At 36.1% G+C, this 16008-nt stretch overlaps 1 protein-coding gene across 5 annotated transcripts in view; it reads left to right on the top strand.

Annotated features, from left to right (window-relative positions):
* Nucleotides 1-15998, top strand: part of NADK (NAD kinase) — a 28647-nt gene extending 12649 nt beyond the window's left edge. For 2 of the 5 annotated variants that reach the window (XM_087755201.1, XM_087755202.1), the window contains exons 4-12: nt 3819-3948; nt 4491-4599; nt 4856-4941; nt 5232-5334; nt 6172-6323; nt 6843-6942; nt 7575-7732; nt 8918-9000; nt 10088-13407. In XM_087755201.1, the coding sequence (XP_087611327.1) occupies nt 3819-3948; nt 4491-4599; nt 4856-4941; nt 5232-5334; nt 6172-6323; nt 6843-6942; nt 7575-7732; nt 8918-9000; nt 10088-10235 (1069 nt within the window). In that variant the 3' untranslated portion in view covers nt 10236-13407. Of the gene's footprint in view, nt 1-1496; nt 1588-3818; nt 3949-4490; nt 4600-4855; nt 4942-5231; nt 5335-6171; nt 6324-6842; nt 6943-7574; nt 7733-8917; nt 9001-10087; nt 13408-14093 lie in introns of those variants that run through there. The other 3 variants (XR_015704264.1, XM_087755204.1, XM_087755203.1) reach the window with 3 other exon arrangements.
* Nucleotides 15999-16008: the final 10 nt, after the last annotated feature.

The raw sequence follows: 16008 nt of genomic DNA, 5'->3' as shown, positions 1-16008 counted from the left end.
TTTGATACGGAGAAGCTATTGGTAGCATTTTGTTTATTCCATTAACTCAAAATACATAAAGAACAGTGTTTCTGAATGATAGAGGAACAAAAATTTTTACGGTCAACACAAGGAAAGGAGGAGAAATTGTTCTGTGTACTGTGAAATCTGAGGAAAGCCTTCTCCCTCTCTTGGTGTTATGTGTTTGAGCTCGTAGTTTGAGGTTTTGTATTTGATCTATGGCACTTCCAGTGTACGAATATCACTAAGGCAAGTTTGCTTTTAGACTCTGCTGATTAAATTTATGTGAAAATAAGGGTTGATTTCTGCTTAGCAGGTGGATAAACATTTTAATTTTGTAGGTTGGGTGGTATACAAGTGTTGCTTTTTACACCATGTATTATATACTTAGTAAATCGTGTCTTGACTTGGTCAAACAAAGAATGTTGGGGTTCTACAGATTAACCAAGTTAGTGGTTCCTATTTTTGTCCTTTTAAAAAGTTTTATTTCATTGTTCTTTCAGTTAAACGTAAGGTATTTGAATTGAGTATTTATTTGCCTAAATCTTTACCTAAATAGTAATAGTGTTCCTCAAAACAGGTTGGTGGTATCCTAACTGTAGTTACAGAGATGGGGCGGAAATCTTGCAGTGTACAGTAACTCTTAGCTTCCTCATTCTTTCTGTCTGTTCTAAAGTCGGTGGCTTGGAGCACTGCAGTTCATCCGAAAACCCAACTTGCACTGTGTGTTTACCCACCTGACGGCGGTGAACATGCTCCTCCCCATGGGCTGGGCCAGCATGGCACAATATAACCATAGTGGCAAGATCAGTTGAGTACAGAGGCTGCAGGCGATGCTAAACGCACGCTACTTGCCGGGGAAAAGACTGCTTATGCAGTGTTCAGAACAGCTGGGGAGAAAAGGATGCTCTCAGGTGATTGAAGGAAAGGACTATTTGAAGACCAAATTGTAAATTACTATTCTTACTATACGTAAGGTTTTTGTTGTGGCTTCTAAAAACAAGCAAAACCTTTTTGTTTGGGTTTTTCTTGTCTACAGTTAGTAATATTGTTAAACTCTCTTCACTGGCGAGAATTTTTTAACAGAAAATTTTACTTTTAATATACAGGCATGAGTTGGAGAAGGTCTTGGTGTCTCTTTAAGTGCTAGTGTTGATGATTGTATTTTCTGAAGACTGTTGTGTAAGATGACCAGAGGAATTGTAAGACTACTCAGTGAAAAAAGAATCAGGTGCTTGTGTGGTTGAGGAGAGGGGAGGTCAAATGCCTGTTTTTAAACTGTTTCTTGAAATGGGCTTTTCCTTATGAAATCTTGCCTCTGAAGATCTGTAATTATTGTTTTATACAGGATTTTTGTGTGAAGCCTCACAACTTTTTATTGGGACTGATTGAAATACTTAACTGGGAAAAAATTTTCAGAGAAAAATGTTTTCTTTTGAGGTAGCAGTTTATTAATAAGTGATAAAAGCCTCAGCCTTTTTTTTTTTTTTTTGGAGCTGTTGCATTTGCCTGACTTCTGGAAAGAAACATGAAGGTCTTAAAGCATGTTATGAATAATCTTTCATTTAGTAGAACTGCATGGAATTGGTGAGTACAGTTGAAACAGGCAGTCTTTGTTTGAATGAAGTCTGTATTAGTTCTACGTTTATTAAGTGAAAAGCAGTGCTGCAATCTTTAGTTCTTTGCAGCTTTAGAAGATAGCCTAATCATCTTGAAATGGTTTTGGGGGTGGTTTCTCTGTGTATTTTTTACCTTTTGGCAGTATTGAGATTTGAGGAATTTAATTTTGTGAAATGAACTTTAGTATAGAAAATGCTTCCTTAGTCACCATTTGTATTGGAAATAGCATATAAACCTTTTGCTCCAGTTCCTTTGCAACTGTTTGACAGCAATAAACACATTAATCAACTCTTCCTATTTTATTTTATTTTACTTTATTTTCAGTTGAACTATTGGTTGGTTAGTCAAGTCAGAGGAAGCCTTCCAAATCCATAGTTGTCTCAGATTCACGGCAATATTTGAGACAGAGTATGGTATCTTCAAAACGCCCTTACGCTGAGCCAGGGGATTTGACTAGACCAGCACCAGAGGTGCCTCCCAGCCTCCACTGTTCTAGGATTCCTTGGCTGTAAAATACAATGAGATGAAACATAATGTAATGTTGAAAGCCTGTATGTGATACTGAGGCTAACTGCGTGTTTGTATTCTCCTGTGTTGTGCAATAATACTGAGAGGGGGAGAGAGAGACGGCACTGTTTGTTAGTAAAGGATATTGGTATTAGACTACTTCATTAATCTATAGTTTCTGCTGTGTTTATATATAGAATGTAGGCATTTTGGAAAGTAAAATGAGCAGGTTATTCCACCTCCAGCATCATCATCTGTTTTATTTTAACCCTTGAAGTGCTAAATCCAAATATCTCTGTAAATTTGTAAATGGCTTGTTCGGCATTTATACTAATCTGCTTTGCTTTATGGATTATATCTGCACCGTATGGAAAAGGATGGGATGCTTGTGATATGTGAAATACAACTGTGAAATTACGTAGCTTAGGAGGAGATTTAAATGAAGAAGGAAAATACAGGTGTGTATTCCTAAATCAACTAGAGCTACTACAACTGTATTATAGAGCAACATGAGGGTTCTGTTACTGAACCCTCTTGAAAGCCGCAAAATTATTCATGTACATATATTTAGTTCTTGAGGTTCTCAAGTCTTAGAATGCTGTCCTGGCAATAGGCAGACAGTAGTTTTGAAATACTTTTTGTTCGTTGTTTTGTTTTTTGTTTTTTGTTTTTTTTTTTTGGTTTTTTTTTTTTTACATTTAAAGTAGTAGTTGTGCTACTTTAAGCAGATAAACTTGTTTTGGGATCAACACTAAGATAAAATTAATGTATAGATTAGAGTTTTAAAGAAATTTTGCACAGAAGTTATATATGTTTACCTATCTGTAATGTTTGCCTGGAATAGAAGTATACAGGCATCTGTTCCTGTTTAAGCCCTTTATTTATGAGGCTTTATGATAGGAAGTATAAGAGTTGCAAATGCAGACTTCCCAGAATAGAGTTTACGTACTATAGTTTTTCATAGTTGTTAAGGCTTATCTTGAGGATTTAGTGCAGATGACCATGTGAATCTTGATTATTTGCCCTTCTCTTGTGATATTGTTGTTCAGTATTAGTAAAAAACCTCTAGAATTTGTGTCTGCATCTGCAGGCTTCAAACTGTATTGAGAAAACTGTGACTGTATACTGGTATGGGTAAAAAAAGTGCTGAAGGAAACAATGCTAAAAAGAGAAGAATATTTGGGTTGGAACTGTTGCACTATTTTTTAAATTTACATTGACTTAACCTGTTTAACTTACAGTATTGGATGGGAGAAAAGTTTATGCTGTAGCTTTTTCTGATATTCTAATTGGATGTTTCTCCTTATTTTGAGTCAGCTCAAGAGCAGAGAGCACTAAGGCAGGATAGAGGAAAGCGTTATGGCTGGAAGCATCAGGGAAGATGTCAGTTAGTTGGAGAACTTGATCCAAGAGCTTTTGCAGTGCTTCTGTTAAAGTCCCTGTTTGCACGTGTTACTAGCATGGCAGCAGTTACAAGAATGGACACTTTAATACTGCGCTACCATCTTAATATAGTAAAGCATTGATTGGTGTTCATTTTTTTCAGAAAGCATCATTACAATATGAACTACTGCATCCTTCTTTCTGTTGTTCTAGGACTGCGTGCAATTATGATTAAGAATATATTCTTAACAGACCAGAATGTTGTCAAAGCAAAATGTGTTAATGTTGTCTTTTTTTCTATTCTCTAGGCACATTCAGGATCCAGCAAGCCAGCGGTTGACATGGAACAAACCTCCCAAGAGCGTCCTTGTTATTAAAAAGATCCGTGATGCCAGTCTGCTGCAGCCTTTTAAAGAACTCTGTGTGTATCTTACTGAGGTAATGAAATGAAAATTCCATTTTTTACCATAATTAAAAATTTTACATCTAAACTGCTTTCAATTACTGATTCTGTTGAATGTGGAATATGCAGAATTGTATAGTGCAAACAAATCATTTTCCCATTGCCACTGGAAGTAGTAAAACTTGTTTCAGAGCTTAAGGTCAGTACTTAAGTACTTTAAGTACAGACCTTAAAAAAAAAAAAAAAAGTAAAGTCAAAACTTTCCTTCATTCTGTTTGCAATTCTAAGTTACAGGGAATGGGATATAAAAAGCTTTAAGCCTTGAACAAACAGCAGTGTTACTGTATCACGTAGGCTGTATTCCAAAGTTTAGTTTAATTTATTAGATGGTCTGTGCATGCTGCAAAATTCTCATTAGAATTAGACCACATGCTAAAAATAAACCCCACAACCAACAGATGCAGACCACTTCTGTAAAATATTATTTATATGTTTTAAACTAATACAAATTATAGGGAGAGTCAAATATTTTGTTATTTTAAGAAGTTATTAACAAGCTTATCTTACCTCTCTTAAGGAGAACAATATGATAGTGTACGTAGAAAAAAAAGTATTGGAAGACCCCGCTATAGCTAATGATGATAATTTTGGACCAGTGAAGAAGAAATTTTGCACCTTCAGAGAAGGTATGGTCATGATTTCTTGAAAGTAAAGTTGAAGTATATTGCTTATTTGTCTTGATGTTTCCTTAGTCATTGGGTCAAGTTTGTAAAGCTAATGTGTCTTTTGCAGCTGTTGTTATATCTTAGTTGTTGTTACATCTTAAGTTTTGTGTGTTTATATTTGTGAGTGAATGTTGGCATGCTGCACTTAATTTATGTTAGGAGATTAAGACTGTTGATAAAACTTAATTCAAAACTTCTACTTCAATGTTGCTTCTAGATTATGATGATATCTCAAATCAGATAGACTTTATCATATGCCTGGGAGGAGATGGGACCTTACTTTATGCTTCTTCGCTTTTCCAGGTTGGTCTTTATGGGGAATAGACTTAAAGACCTCTTTTCTTTTTTAAGTATTTGAAGGTTGTGGGTTTTTTATCCCCCTTTGTTATTCAGGACGGCATTTGTCCTTTGCCGTTCCCTCCTTTTTTATTAAGCCCGTTTTACCCTATACCTTCTGAAAATAATGTATGTAATGTGTTGGTTTTTTTATGCATAGTTGAAGTTACATCAATAGTCAAAATATTTACCGGCAATTAGTTGAAGTATGAATTGCTTTTATTCAGTAGCTTTTAAATTCTTTTCTTTATTGATAGGGTAGTGTACCTCCAGTTATGGCTTTTCATCTGGGATCCCTTGGATTTCTTACTCCATTTAATTTTGAGAATTTTCAGTCCCAAGTCACTCAGGTTATAGAAGGTAAATTTAAGGGGACAAGGTGTGGTGTTTCTTTTTGTTACATTTTCTGTAGCTTTTTCCAAGACTAGTAAATTTTCTTAACCACCTCATTTAGGTTGTCCCGTAAGATTGAGTCACAAGAAATGTATGCTAAGCTAGCAAAAATATTGCATTTTGTTGACCCGTTCGGTGCTGCTTTCCATGCTATTCTGTAAAGGAAAATGACTAAGAAATAACTTTGTCCTGTGTGGAGTAAACAAAAGACAATGCAGAATTTATGTTAAATGACAGATAAACATACAAATAGAGTGTAACTCTGAAGTCTGTGGTAGTCTGTTTCTCTAAGCAGTGCAGTGCTTAAATACTGAGAAGTGAGGCAAATAAAATACTAGAGGAAAGAAATACTTTGTTTCTTCAATATGAGATTATTTGAGTTGCATCCTAAGTAGATTCCTGAAAAGATGTATAAAATTCTTATGTTGCTAGAGTGTTGTCTTTTAATAGGTGTTTCTAATGCACTGATTTTCCTTAAGCTTAGCTTTTCTCTTAGTGGAGATCACATGAGCCTAACAGTGTTTTCCAATCTTGATCATGTCCATATAAAATTTTCTTTTTACATCGTGGGGAAAGGGAGGAAGGACTGGGTTCAAATTTGACTTTAATTTTGCTCATTACTACTAAAAATGATTTTTGAGCTTTAACCAAATGTAGACAATTAGCTTGTGAATGAAATTGGGAACGTTGAAAGCACAGGCAGTAGACGGATGGCGTTTCATACAGTTTGCTAGTCATTACAGGGTTTTATTTACTATCCTGGCATATCATTTTTGTGTACTTTCTCCTATATTTCACTTCTAGGCAATGCAGCGCTTGTTCTACGAAGCAGGCTGAAAGTGAAAGTAGTAAAAGAGCACAGAGAGAAGATGACAGTACAAAATGGTATAGAAGAAAATGGAGTAGTGTCTACAAATATAGAGAAAGAAGCGGGCAAGCAAATTATGCAATATCAGGTCAGAGGGCAAAATAAGCAAGAGAACTAATACGCTGTTTGTAAATTGCGTTCTACTTGTTTTATTACAACTTTCCCCTTTTCCTTAGTTTACTTACATTAGCCCAGTAGTATGGGACAGATCTATATTGTTCCTGTTCACAATATGTGCACTAAATAATGAAGAAGTGGTGTACCTCATTACCTTCTGCAATCATAAGTTCTAGTATTGTACTTTCCTGTAGTAATATTTTCCTTCTATTTTGAAGACAAAGTGGTAGTTCTAAAATGGGATATCCCAAGGATTTTTATAAGTGAAAAGAAAAACCCTGCACATTGTTAGTAACCAGCTTCTGGAAATAATTTTTAACATCTAAAAACTTCAGCTGGCACTTGGTAAGACAGAAATGTAGAGTATAATTTGACAGGTACTAAATCAGCATGAATTTTTCAAAGATCTGGAAAGCATGTTTCGGCTTGTCATTTATTACATTGCTAAGTCAGCAACAGCGGACTGGTGTAATATTTGATGTCATGGCAGGTCCTAAATGAAGTTGTAGTGGATCGTGGTCCTTCTTCTTACCTTTCCAATGTAGATGTCTTTCTAGATGGACACCTGATAACAACAGTACAAGGAGATGGTGAGTCTGCTTCTTGAGTTAAATTGCTTTTCGATTCACGTGTAGACTGTTGCTATTTCACTGGAGGGTTTTCTCACATGGAAACAAAATCCTAAGCTTCAGTTCACTGGTGACAAAAAACATTAGGGTGCAAAGAATAGGTATATTTATTCATTGGTAACTAATGCGTTCGACAACGAAGCATTAAAGTGTCGTAAGCTTTGTTTATGGACTTGTGAAAGCAAGTGGCAGTTTCTTTGCACATGATATGTTAGGACTAAGGGCAAGAAGTAGCTCAGGAAAAATTTGCTTGGATATCTGGAATATGCTGAAGGCTTAAGATATCAATTCATGAAATACAGAGGTTCATCTTTAAAGCTCTTACCCTTAAAAAAATGAATGTCACTGTTACAAAGTTGTGTAAGCTGAGATCTAGAAGTTTATGCAACTTACATGAAGCCATAGAACAAATGTGCTGTGCCAGGACTAGAAGAGTTTCTGACTTTTTGTGTGTTAGACTGCAATTCTCCTGTGAAATACAAGTTGATACATTCTCTGCTTCATTTTCATAACAGTGCAATTTCTTAGTCGTCTTCCAAAATAACACATTGATTGTAATGCTAATGTAAGTGAATTTTTTGCTCCTTTCACAGGAGTCATTGTCTCCACGCCGACTGGTAGCACTGCGTATGCAGCTGCAGCAGGAGCTTCTATGATTCATCCAAATGTTCCTGCAATAATGATCACCCCAATCTGCCCTCACTCATTGTCTTTCAGACCTATTGTTGTTCCTGCTGGAGTGGAACTCAAGGTTAGCTTCCGTTATGTTCCTCCTCTTTCCAAGTTAAAAACTTTTGTAATAACCATGTGACCCTGACCAAAGCAGAAGAGGTCAGGGAATGCTATGTATCTCCTGCATTCTTTCATTTGGAGGAGGACCAGATCGAGTCTGGTTGAAGAATGCATCTTTGTTTAAAATAATGTACACACTAGCAGAATACTTTTACACTGCTTCCTACCGGACTGTAGTTGTGTAACGTTCTGCAAAATGAGAATATATACATTTGCATTCTGACTAATAAAATTTTACGTAATTTCGGTTAAAGTGCATATAAATCAGTGGTGTTTAAGGGAATGAAAAGTTCTACTTTCATGGCTAAACCAACAAATATTGCAGATTTTGAGTATATTGGTAGAATTATCTGCAATTCACTAATTATTTTTTGTTAATGCTGTCTTGCAGAAAAAAAGGCATGTAATACCTGAATATAAAATGGACTTAGTTAATGTGTATTTTTAACAAATACCCATGTGTAAGGAAGAATCCCTTTCTGCTGCTTGTACCTGTTACAAGCTTCCAGTCTGCTTAAGTTGGAAGAGAGCTAGTGTGTTTAGCAGGGCTCTCCTAGGGATGTTAAAAGATTAGCATTAAGAAATAAGTGTGCACTGGGTTTTTTGTTCCTGTTCTACAACATAAATTGAATGTTTATTTGTGGCACTGGTCTCAGATTACTTTCATGTCAGTGGGTGTTACTGGCCAGTGGTAGTCAATTCTTTTCTCTTAAGAGGAATGTGTGTTAAATATGAGCAAAACTTCCTAAATTTCATGGCTTTACGTTCATTATGTATTAAAATCTATTTTTCTGGATTAACTTTATTTTTCTTGAAAGAGATGCTAAGTCAACTCATGTAACTGAATTAAAGCATGCGCCAGCTTTAACTGGAATGTCTTTGTGGTTTATGACCTTGTACTTATAAAAAGGGGGTTTACTGCGTGTAGAAAAATATATGTATATATACCAAACGTCAAAAGACAGTTTGGAACTTGTGTGGTATGCTAGTGCACTGTTATTGTGGACAGATTACAAATTTCAGTGCAACTGTGAAGTTGTGAAGAGTCAATTCTGTACTCAGAGGGAGGATGGAGGAGGTGTTTATTCCTTGCTCTTGAAAAATAGGTTTTGGACCTGAAGTTTAGTTCTTTTCTCTTTTTCAGATTATGCTCTCCCCGGATGCCAGGAATACAGCATGGGTTTCATTTGATGGAAGGAAGAGGCAGGAAATATGCCATGGAGACAGGTCAAGCCTTTTTTTTGATTGTAGCATTTTTCTATACGTATAGAAAATAGTGATTCATGTACTTCTCTCATTCTCTAACATCTGTCAAAAGGGTTGCTGGCAGTGAAGAAACAAGCTTTTATAAACCCTGACACCTCTTACAGCACAAACTGCGCTGAAAGTATTTCATTTCTAACTTGAGTTTTTTTCGATCTTCCTATGAAAGCAAGTGAAGTGTTAAGACAAAAGCATGTAAACATTGCATGCTTGGCAAGGAAGATGGACGTGTCTTTAGAAAATTCTGTGAATTTAACTTAAAGATAGCTCTCAGGAGTTTGAGAAGATGTAAACCAACAGGAGTTGCATATAAGCAGTGGCTCTGAATAATGCCATATGGTTTAAACTGTGTTAACTTAGCGAATGGTTGTGGTCACTTGCGATGCCATTGCCTTGAGTGAGCAGAATGGAGTGTATGAAGTTTCCTGTTTTTATGTGCAAAATGTGGTGGCTTATCCTAATAGGAGGTGATTTAAGGCAACTGTGTGATGTGTGACCGGTTGACTTGCTATTCAGGATGACTTTTTTTTTCTTGGTCCGTACAAGTTGCCAGGAAGGAAAATGTATAGCTGGCATGACACTCCATCTTGAACTGTTTGTATTTCCTCTGAGGTTGAAAGATCTATAGAATAGATCAGGAGACTAGCAAGGATTCAAACATGAGATTTGGCCTTTTGTGAGATGCTAGACTTCTTAGTGCTGTTCCTTATAGTTAAAACTTGAAACTTAAAGGCCAAGGTGGTGACTTATATTTTCCTTTGTCCCTGTGTTGTTGATGTGAAGACCAGCAAAAGACTGCAGGACGTCATGGAGTGGGTTCAGTATTCTCACTGTGTCAAAGAATGCTGTCCACAGTGCATCTGTTAACAATTTTAAGCCCTGTGTTCGCTCTGTTTAGATGAGCCTGCAGACTTGGTTATTGCTTGATTAAGGAAACTTGCTGTTTTACCAAATTGGCTGAACATAGCACTATGTTAGCTAGTGAATAGAAGATTTTTTTAATTGCTGTTCATTGCCCTTGACTGACTGGGGTATTCCTGTGTTGTTGCAGTATTAGCATCACTACCTCTTGCTATCCCCTTCCTTCGATCTGTTTCCGAGATCCTGTGAGCGACTGGTTTGAAAGCTTGGCTGAGTGTTTACACTGGAATGTTCGGAAGAAGCAAAATAACTTTGCTGTTGAAGAAGAAGAATTTTGAGTGTCTACACTGAACAAGACTTGTGGGAATGGAAAGTGGCAGTATCCCTTCTCTATGCTTGGATTTTTAAGTTTTTGGCTAACGAGTGTGGTCGCCATCTCAGACATATATACTGATTATAGTTTATATCTGTCTGATCTGCTGATGGCTGGAAATTATTGTGCTACTTCCTGTCCACCAAGAGTATGAGTGGAAGAAATTAGGCTCTGATTGTAATCTAATGTGAATTTCCTGCAAATGAGCGATCTGAAAACGGATTATTTCTGATTGGTATTGACGACAGCATCTGTAGATTTGATTGTAACCTATAACTTACCAATAACGTGGTAGGCTGAATGTAGATACATAATCAAAAAGTGGCAGTAGAAAAGTGGCATTAAAATGTTCTGTTTAATTTGGTATATTTGTAATTCCGTTTAAGACTGCTATGCATATAAAGGCTCTAAGAAATTTTCCAAAAAAAAAAAAAGCTCCTCTTTTTTAGTTTAAATGTCTTGCCCAGAACAGCTCCCCATCAAGGCAGCACTTAAAATACTTTCTCCTTACTTGTGAATGTGACACACTGTGAAGAAATACCCATGAAGCATGTTTTTTATTAATAGATGGAACTAGTAAAAAAAAGCTGTGGTTTTTTTTTTTTATATATACATATATATATATGTATATACGTATCTTACACCCATTTGAACAGTGTTTGACCCTTGGCTGTCATCACTGTGTAAATATCCACAAATAGCATGGATGAGCATCAGCGTGGACTTAGTTGGTTATTACAGTGACTTCCATTTTTGTAGCTGAGCTAGTTTGTAGCTCTACAGTTCCTGTTGGTGGGAATCATCAATGTGTTGGTTTTTCTTATTATTTTTGTTTGATTGTCTGGAATAAATGGTAGCGTTAGAGACTATAAAGTAAAAAAAGAAAAATTCTCCAGTGTTCAAGAAGAATCTGGACTTCAATTACTACTATATTGTCTAGTTCCACTATTGTCTTGAAGAAAAGAATATCCTATTCTAGGCCCTGAGTGCCCTCAACTTCCATAGACACCTTCCAGCTCTTGGTGCTGAGTGATACAGGAAGGGATACTGCGTTGGTAGGCTGATAAATGAGAGGACACATTCCCAGTAGAGTAGCAATGGTGCCTTCAGCACACTCAAGATATTCTAAGTCTCGTATTTACTTTTTTAAGATGCTTTCAAACGTTTCTAACTTCTCTATGTACATATTTTATTGTATGTGCTTTTATGAAAGAAAAAAAGCAAAAACCAACAAAAAACTAGGGGGGAAAAAAGGGTTTGTACTGTACTTTAACTGAAAAATATCAAACCCACGTATAATGTTTACATTTATGTTCTCTGTGGTGCAGTCTCATGATCATAACTATCCAAACTTTAGCATTTTCAAAGTCTTGCTGCATTGGTTATTAAAGGAATGGACATTATCTGTTAAATTTAAGACTATGGCATAATATTGTGGAGGAATTAATTTACTGATTAAGGTCGGATTTCCTTGAAAGTGAAGTGAGAAGCTCTGTTGAACTTTTCATGATTGTCTTATGTTTTTCATGTGGTCCAAAGTGGTAATGGGAAACGTATTAATTTCCGAACTCTGCCTAACCTGCTGTCCTCCGATGGTTTAAATAATGTCTCTTCTAGTTTGGATGCTGCCCTAGTCTGTCTAATTTTATTAAATCCAGATGAGAGCACTTTTCCATAAAGGAGAAGCAAACTCTTGATTAATGATACAAATCACAATGAAAATATGTTAATATAAATTAATACTCTGTAAATTTTGTAAAATAGAATATTGGTTTGATTTGGTCTAAATAGATGAATTTTGTGATATCTTGGAGAATATCCACATAGCTTTTCGGATTTATCTTTCACTTGAATCTGCAGTAATTGTTTTATCACTGTTTTGAAGCTGCTTACGGGTTTCCTAGGTGGAGTATTCAGTTATTTAATAGCTGTTTACTTTCTGAACTATAGAAGTGTCAGACTTTTTGCTTTGAAACTATTTTATTTAAACATGCAATAATTGAGAAAAGGAACAGGGTATAGTGGCTATGTAAATGTATGGTTAAGTAAGTGGAAAACAAGCAGCACACTAGGCATGCTAGGAAGTGGAAATCATTTTGCGGAGGTGAGGCGAAATGATTAATGAGCCTTATCTAGTATTTTTTTAAAGATAAAACTATATTCAGCACTTTTTATTTATGCTTTTTATAATATTAAAGCTATTATTGACTAAATTGCTGAACTTCAATTTTCAGAGTGCATAGTTCATGAAATCTGTAATCAAAATTTACCTAACTACTTTCTCTAGGTTAGATCTAGGTTAGGAACTGTCTTTAAATTTCTCATGTACTGCAATAGCATTACTGGCTTTGAGGCTTCTGCAGCGTTGCTTGTACAACTATTCCCGCTTGATAACGATCTTCTTTGATCACTGATCAGCCAAGTAGAGAGCTGCAATCACTGACTGAAGGAAAGAAAGGCACATGATGACTTTAGCCTGTGCTTTTTCTTCAAAAAGCTGCGTTGATTGTAATTGTACTAGCTGCTTTGTATCAACCCAAATTGTGTTAATACTTTACAAATTTATCTAACTGTACAAAGTCCCTTTTCAAGGCCTTTAATCCGCAAACCAGCAATTCACAAGCAGGCTAGTGAGGTTTAAAGAGCATTCAAGTTTTGCATATTTAACTATTTAAAGTGTGGGTAACTTCTGTTCAAACCACAGCTGAACCAGAAAAAAAGTTGTAATGCAGACTTGGTTATATTGGCAATAAAAGCTCATTTTGCTGATGTAGCTTACTCAAAATAACTTGTTTAAAATGTACTAGTAAAATAGGTTTTTGCTGATTAAGAGCAGTGTTTCTAATAGAAGGGTTTGTAAATGTCACTGTACCTACAAATCCTTTCCAGTCTACAAAGGGCCAAAATGGAAGCTTGGAAATGAATTTGTTTGTTTTTTTTTTTTAAAAAAAGTTATTCTCTAGTAGAGAGTTTAAGAAGTTATTAACAACCGATGTAGTATGGAATAACGCAGTGTACTGAATTTTTAAAAGAGGAAAAATCCTGTTACATATTGTTAATGCTTTGAAAACTTGTTTTAAATATTGTTGAAAACAAATATTTTTCAATCCTTTCAATAAAATCTTTTTGTAAAGTTGGATTTGTAAAGCAGCATTTTGACTGTTGAGAATATAAAATCAGGTATACACAATTAGTTGCTTGGAAGGCGAATGTCCAGTGTGGGTTCTGGATACAGTGTCTCATGGGACGGTAGCATCTGTTTTCTAGAAATACACCCAAGGCTTTTTTGAATGTATATGTCTGATACCAGTCTTTTTTCAAAAGTTTCAAAATAAAAGCTGGATTTGCTGTGCAAGTTGAAACAAATCTTCTGTACAACTAGTTGGGCCACATTAACTACTTTTTTGAAGGCCCAAGAGTAGAAAAATGAGGAAAGAAATAGATAAGGGCAATAATCTGAGATAATCTCAGATGGGTTGGATACCTAGTAAGTTTAAGATTGAAAATGCAGTTTAAATGCCCATTCTGTCCTTGCCTTTGCACATTGTGACCAAGTTCTAGACACTTCTTGCATGAAACTTGCGGCTAATGATTGTGATTGAGTCTTTTATGATTTCATAATTAATCCGTAACCTATTCCAACATGTAGTTTAATCTAGATTGTTCACATAGGCATCGGGTGGCAGTATGGATTCCAGCCATCTCGGGAAGTACAAAAAAAAATCTCTCCTACTGGATGTGAAGGTCAACACAGCTTGTACTTGTTGCTGCTCTTCTCTGAAATACTGAATTTAATTTAATCTGGGTCTCCGTTTTTGTGCAGCCATCCTACCTCTTGATGACAGTCTCATGCTCCTTGTGCAACTGTGAGATGACTTACTGCATTGCTGATGAAAGGAGTGGTAAAGAAGCATATAGCATTTACAGTGGTATTGGGATTGGTTTCGTAAAAACATGATTATGTTCTAAAGACAATTTGAACTAGCCATACCAATTAATAACTTGTTACTGTGGGGCACAGGATTGCAGGGCCTAAATGTTCTTTCTTACTTTGTCAAATTATCTTTGTCTTTCTGTCCTGGGTTCTTCTAACTTTTCTGGAATCCAAATTAGTATCAGCTGTTGTGCATGTGCTTTCTTAAGGGGAGTCATGAGCACAAAGGGGAAAAAGAGTTTGGTCTCGTGTATTGTCCTCAAACAGAAAAGCAGGAAACTCTGCCCAGAGAAGTGCAATTACAGCTACCAATACTTTGTAGTGATGGGAAAATAGCAAGTTGATTAATTTTTTGAGTAATGCACAATGAAACATCGAACTCAAAGGCTTGAACAAAGAACAGGTAGAAGATAATAATGGAAAGGTGAAGCATATGAGTGGTTTGGACTTTTTCTTCCTGTTGGATGCACTTATTTTACTGCATATGAAAAAGTAGCCTCTCTACATGCTGTTTTTGAGAGATTTCTCATATAGCATGGAAGAGAAGATAGATCAAAGAAGGGGAAATGTTTGCGTATTTATCAGGTGTTAGGTAAAGAATTTGTGCACATTACCTAAAATGGGAATCTCCTTTTATGTATCATTCTGGGTAAAACTTGCTAAATGCTTTTGACAGGGGAAGTTCTTGATGACGCTTAGAGCAGTAGCTTCCATTTGTTTGGTACAGTGTGATTTGTCCCCATTGTTTTCTATTGGTGAATACCAATAAAAAAATGTGATGAGTAACTTTGTCTTTACCTAAAGTTAACTTTGGATTTAGCTGGATTAATCTCCTGCTTTGATAATAGAAAATGTCAAGCTGGTTGTCTGAACCGGTTGGTTTAATGATTGTCTACATCCAGGATTAGAATGGCTGGGCAAAAAAATAAAGTGCTTCAATTTAGAGTAGGCCAAAGATACTGTCTGCAGATTATGACAGGATTGTGTATCGGGAAACTTTCGCAGATTCAGCCTAGCAGCTCTTACCTACACAAGTATTAACTTCAAGACCTTGTGAAAAAGAACAGGCAGATTTCCACGGAACTTAAGACGACCTTACTCGGGAATAAGAACATTTTCCTGTGAAAATATGAAGGTTAATTCCCCAAGGCGCAACAACACATTTCTGCTTTTGGGGAGATAAATGTTTGAATGTAATCACAACTTTTTTCCTTCCAATGATACAATTGCTTCTGCCATCTCCTTGCTACGGAGATAAAAGGAGCAGAGCGCAAGCCTACTTTCTTCAGCTAATTTTGACCAAGTACAGACCTACTGCAAGATCAAAGTCTTCCCTTACTGGTCCTGCTCTAGGCAAGACCTGCTGCATGTTTGCTTGTTTTAGAAAAGGACTGATTATGCTTAATTGTGTTCCTCCATTTCAGCAACAATTCATAGTCACATTTTGACTTGTGGAATGAAGTCACAGGCATCAGCTGGCACTCTCGTGCTCTCTCTCGATATTGTCAGTGTATGCAGTCTGACCATAGCCATTTAACCTCTTCATGCCTCCATTGTGCTATCTATAAAATAGATTTGCTTCAGGTTCAGAAGACTAGGATAAGATTCTTTTTTTTATAGAAGTTTTGAGATCATCCTTGTAAATTTCCCTAATAAGCTGCGATAAACTATTTTCACTACTTTTTGCAGCGTATGGGTACCTGCAAGTTAAAGATGTATCTGAGGAGGAATGTGATGGCAATGTTCACAGCACACATGAACTGCAGTTCCAGCCTCTTCTATACTCGGTTTGTAAACAGGCTTC

The sequence above is a fragment of the Nipponia nippon genome, unplaced genomic scaffold (assembly GCF_047370975.1).
Source record: "Nipponia nippon isolate SJK-2023a ecotype South Korea unplaced genomic scaffold, ASM4737097v1 scaffold_19, whole genome shotgun sequence".
Taxonomy (NCBI): domain Eukaryota; kingdom Metazoa; phylum Chordata; class Aves; order Pelecaniformes; family Threskiornithidae; genus Nipponia; species Nipponia nippon.
The sequence above is the reverse complement of the archived record's forward strand: the minus strand, read 5'-3'. Positions and strand labels throughout refer to the sequence as shown.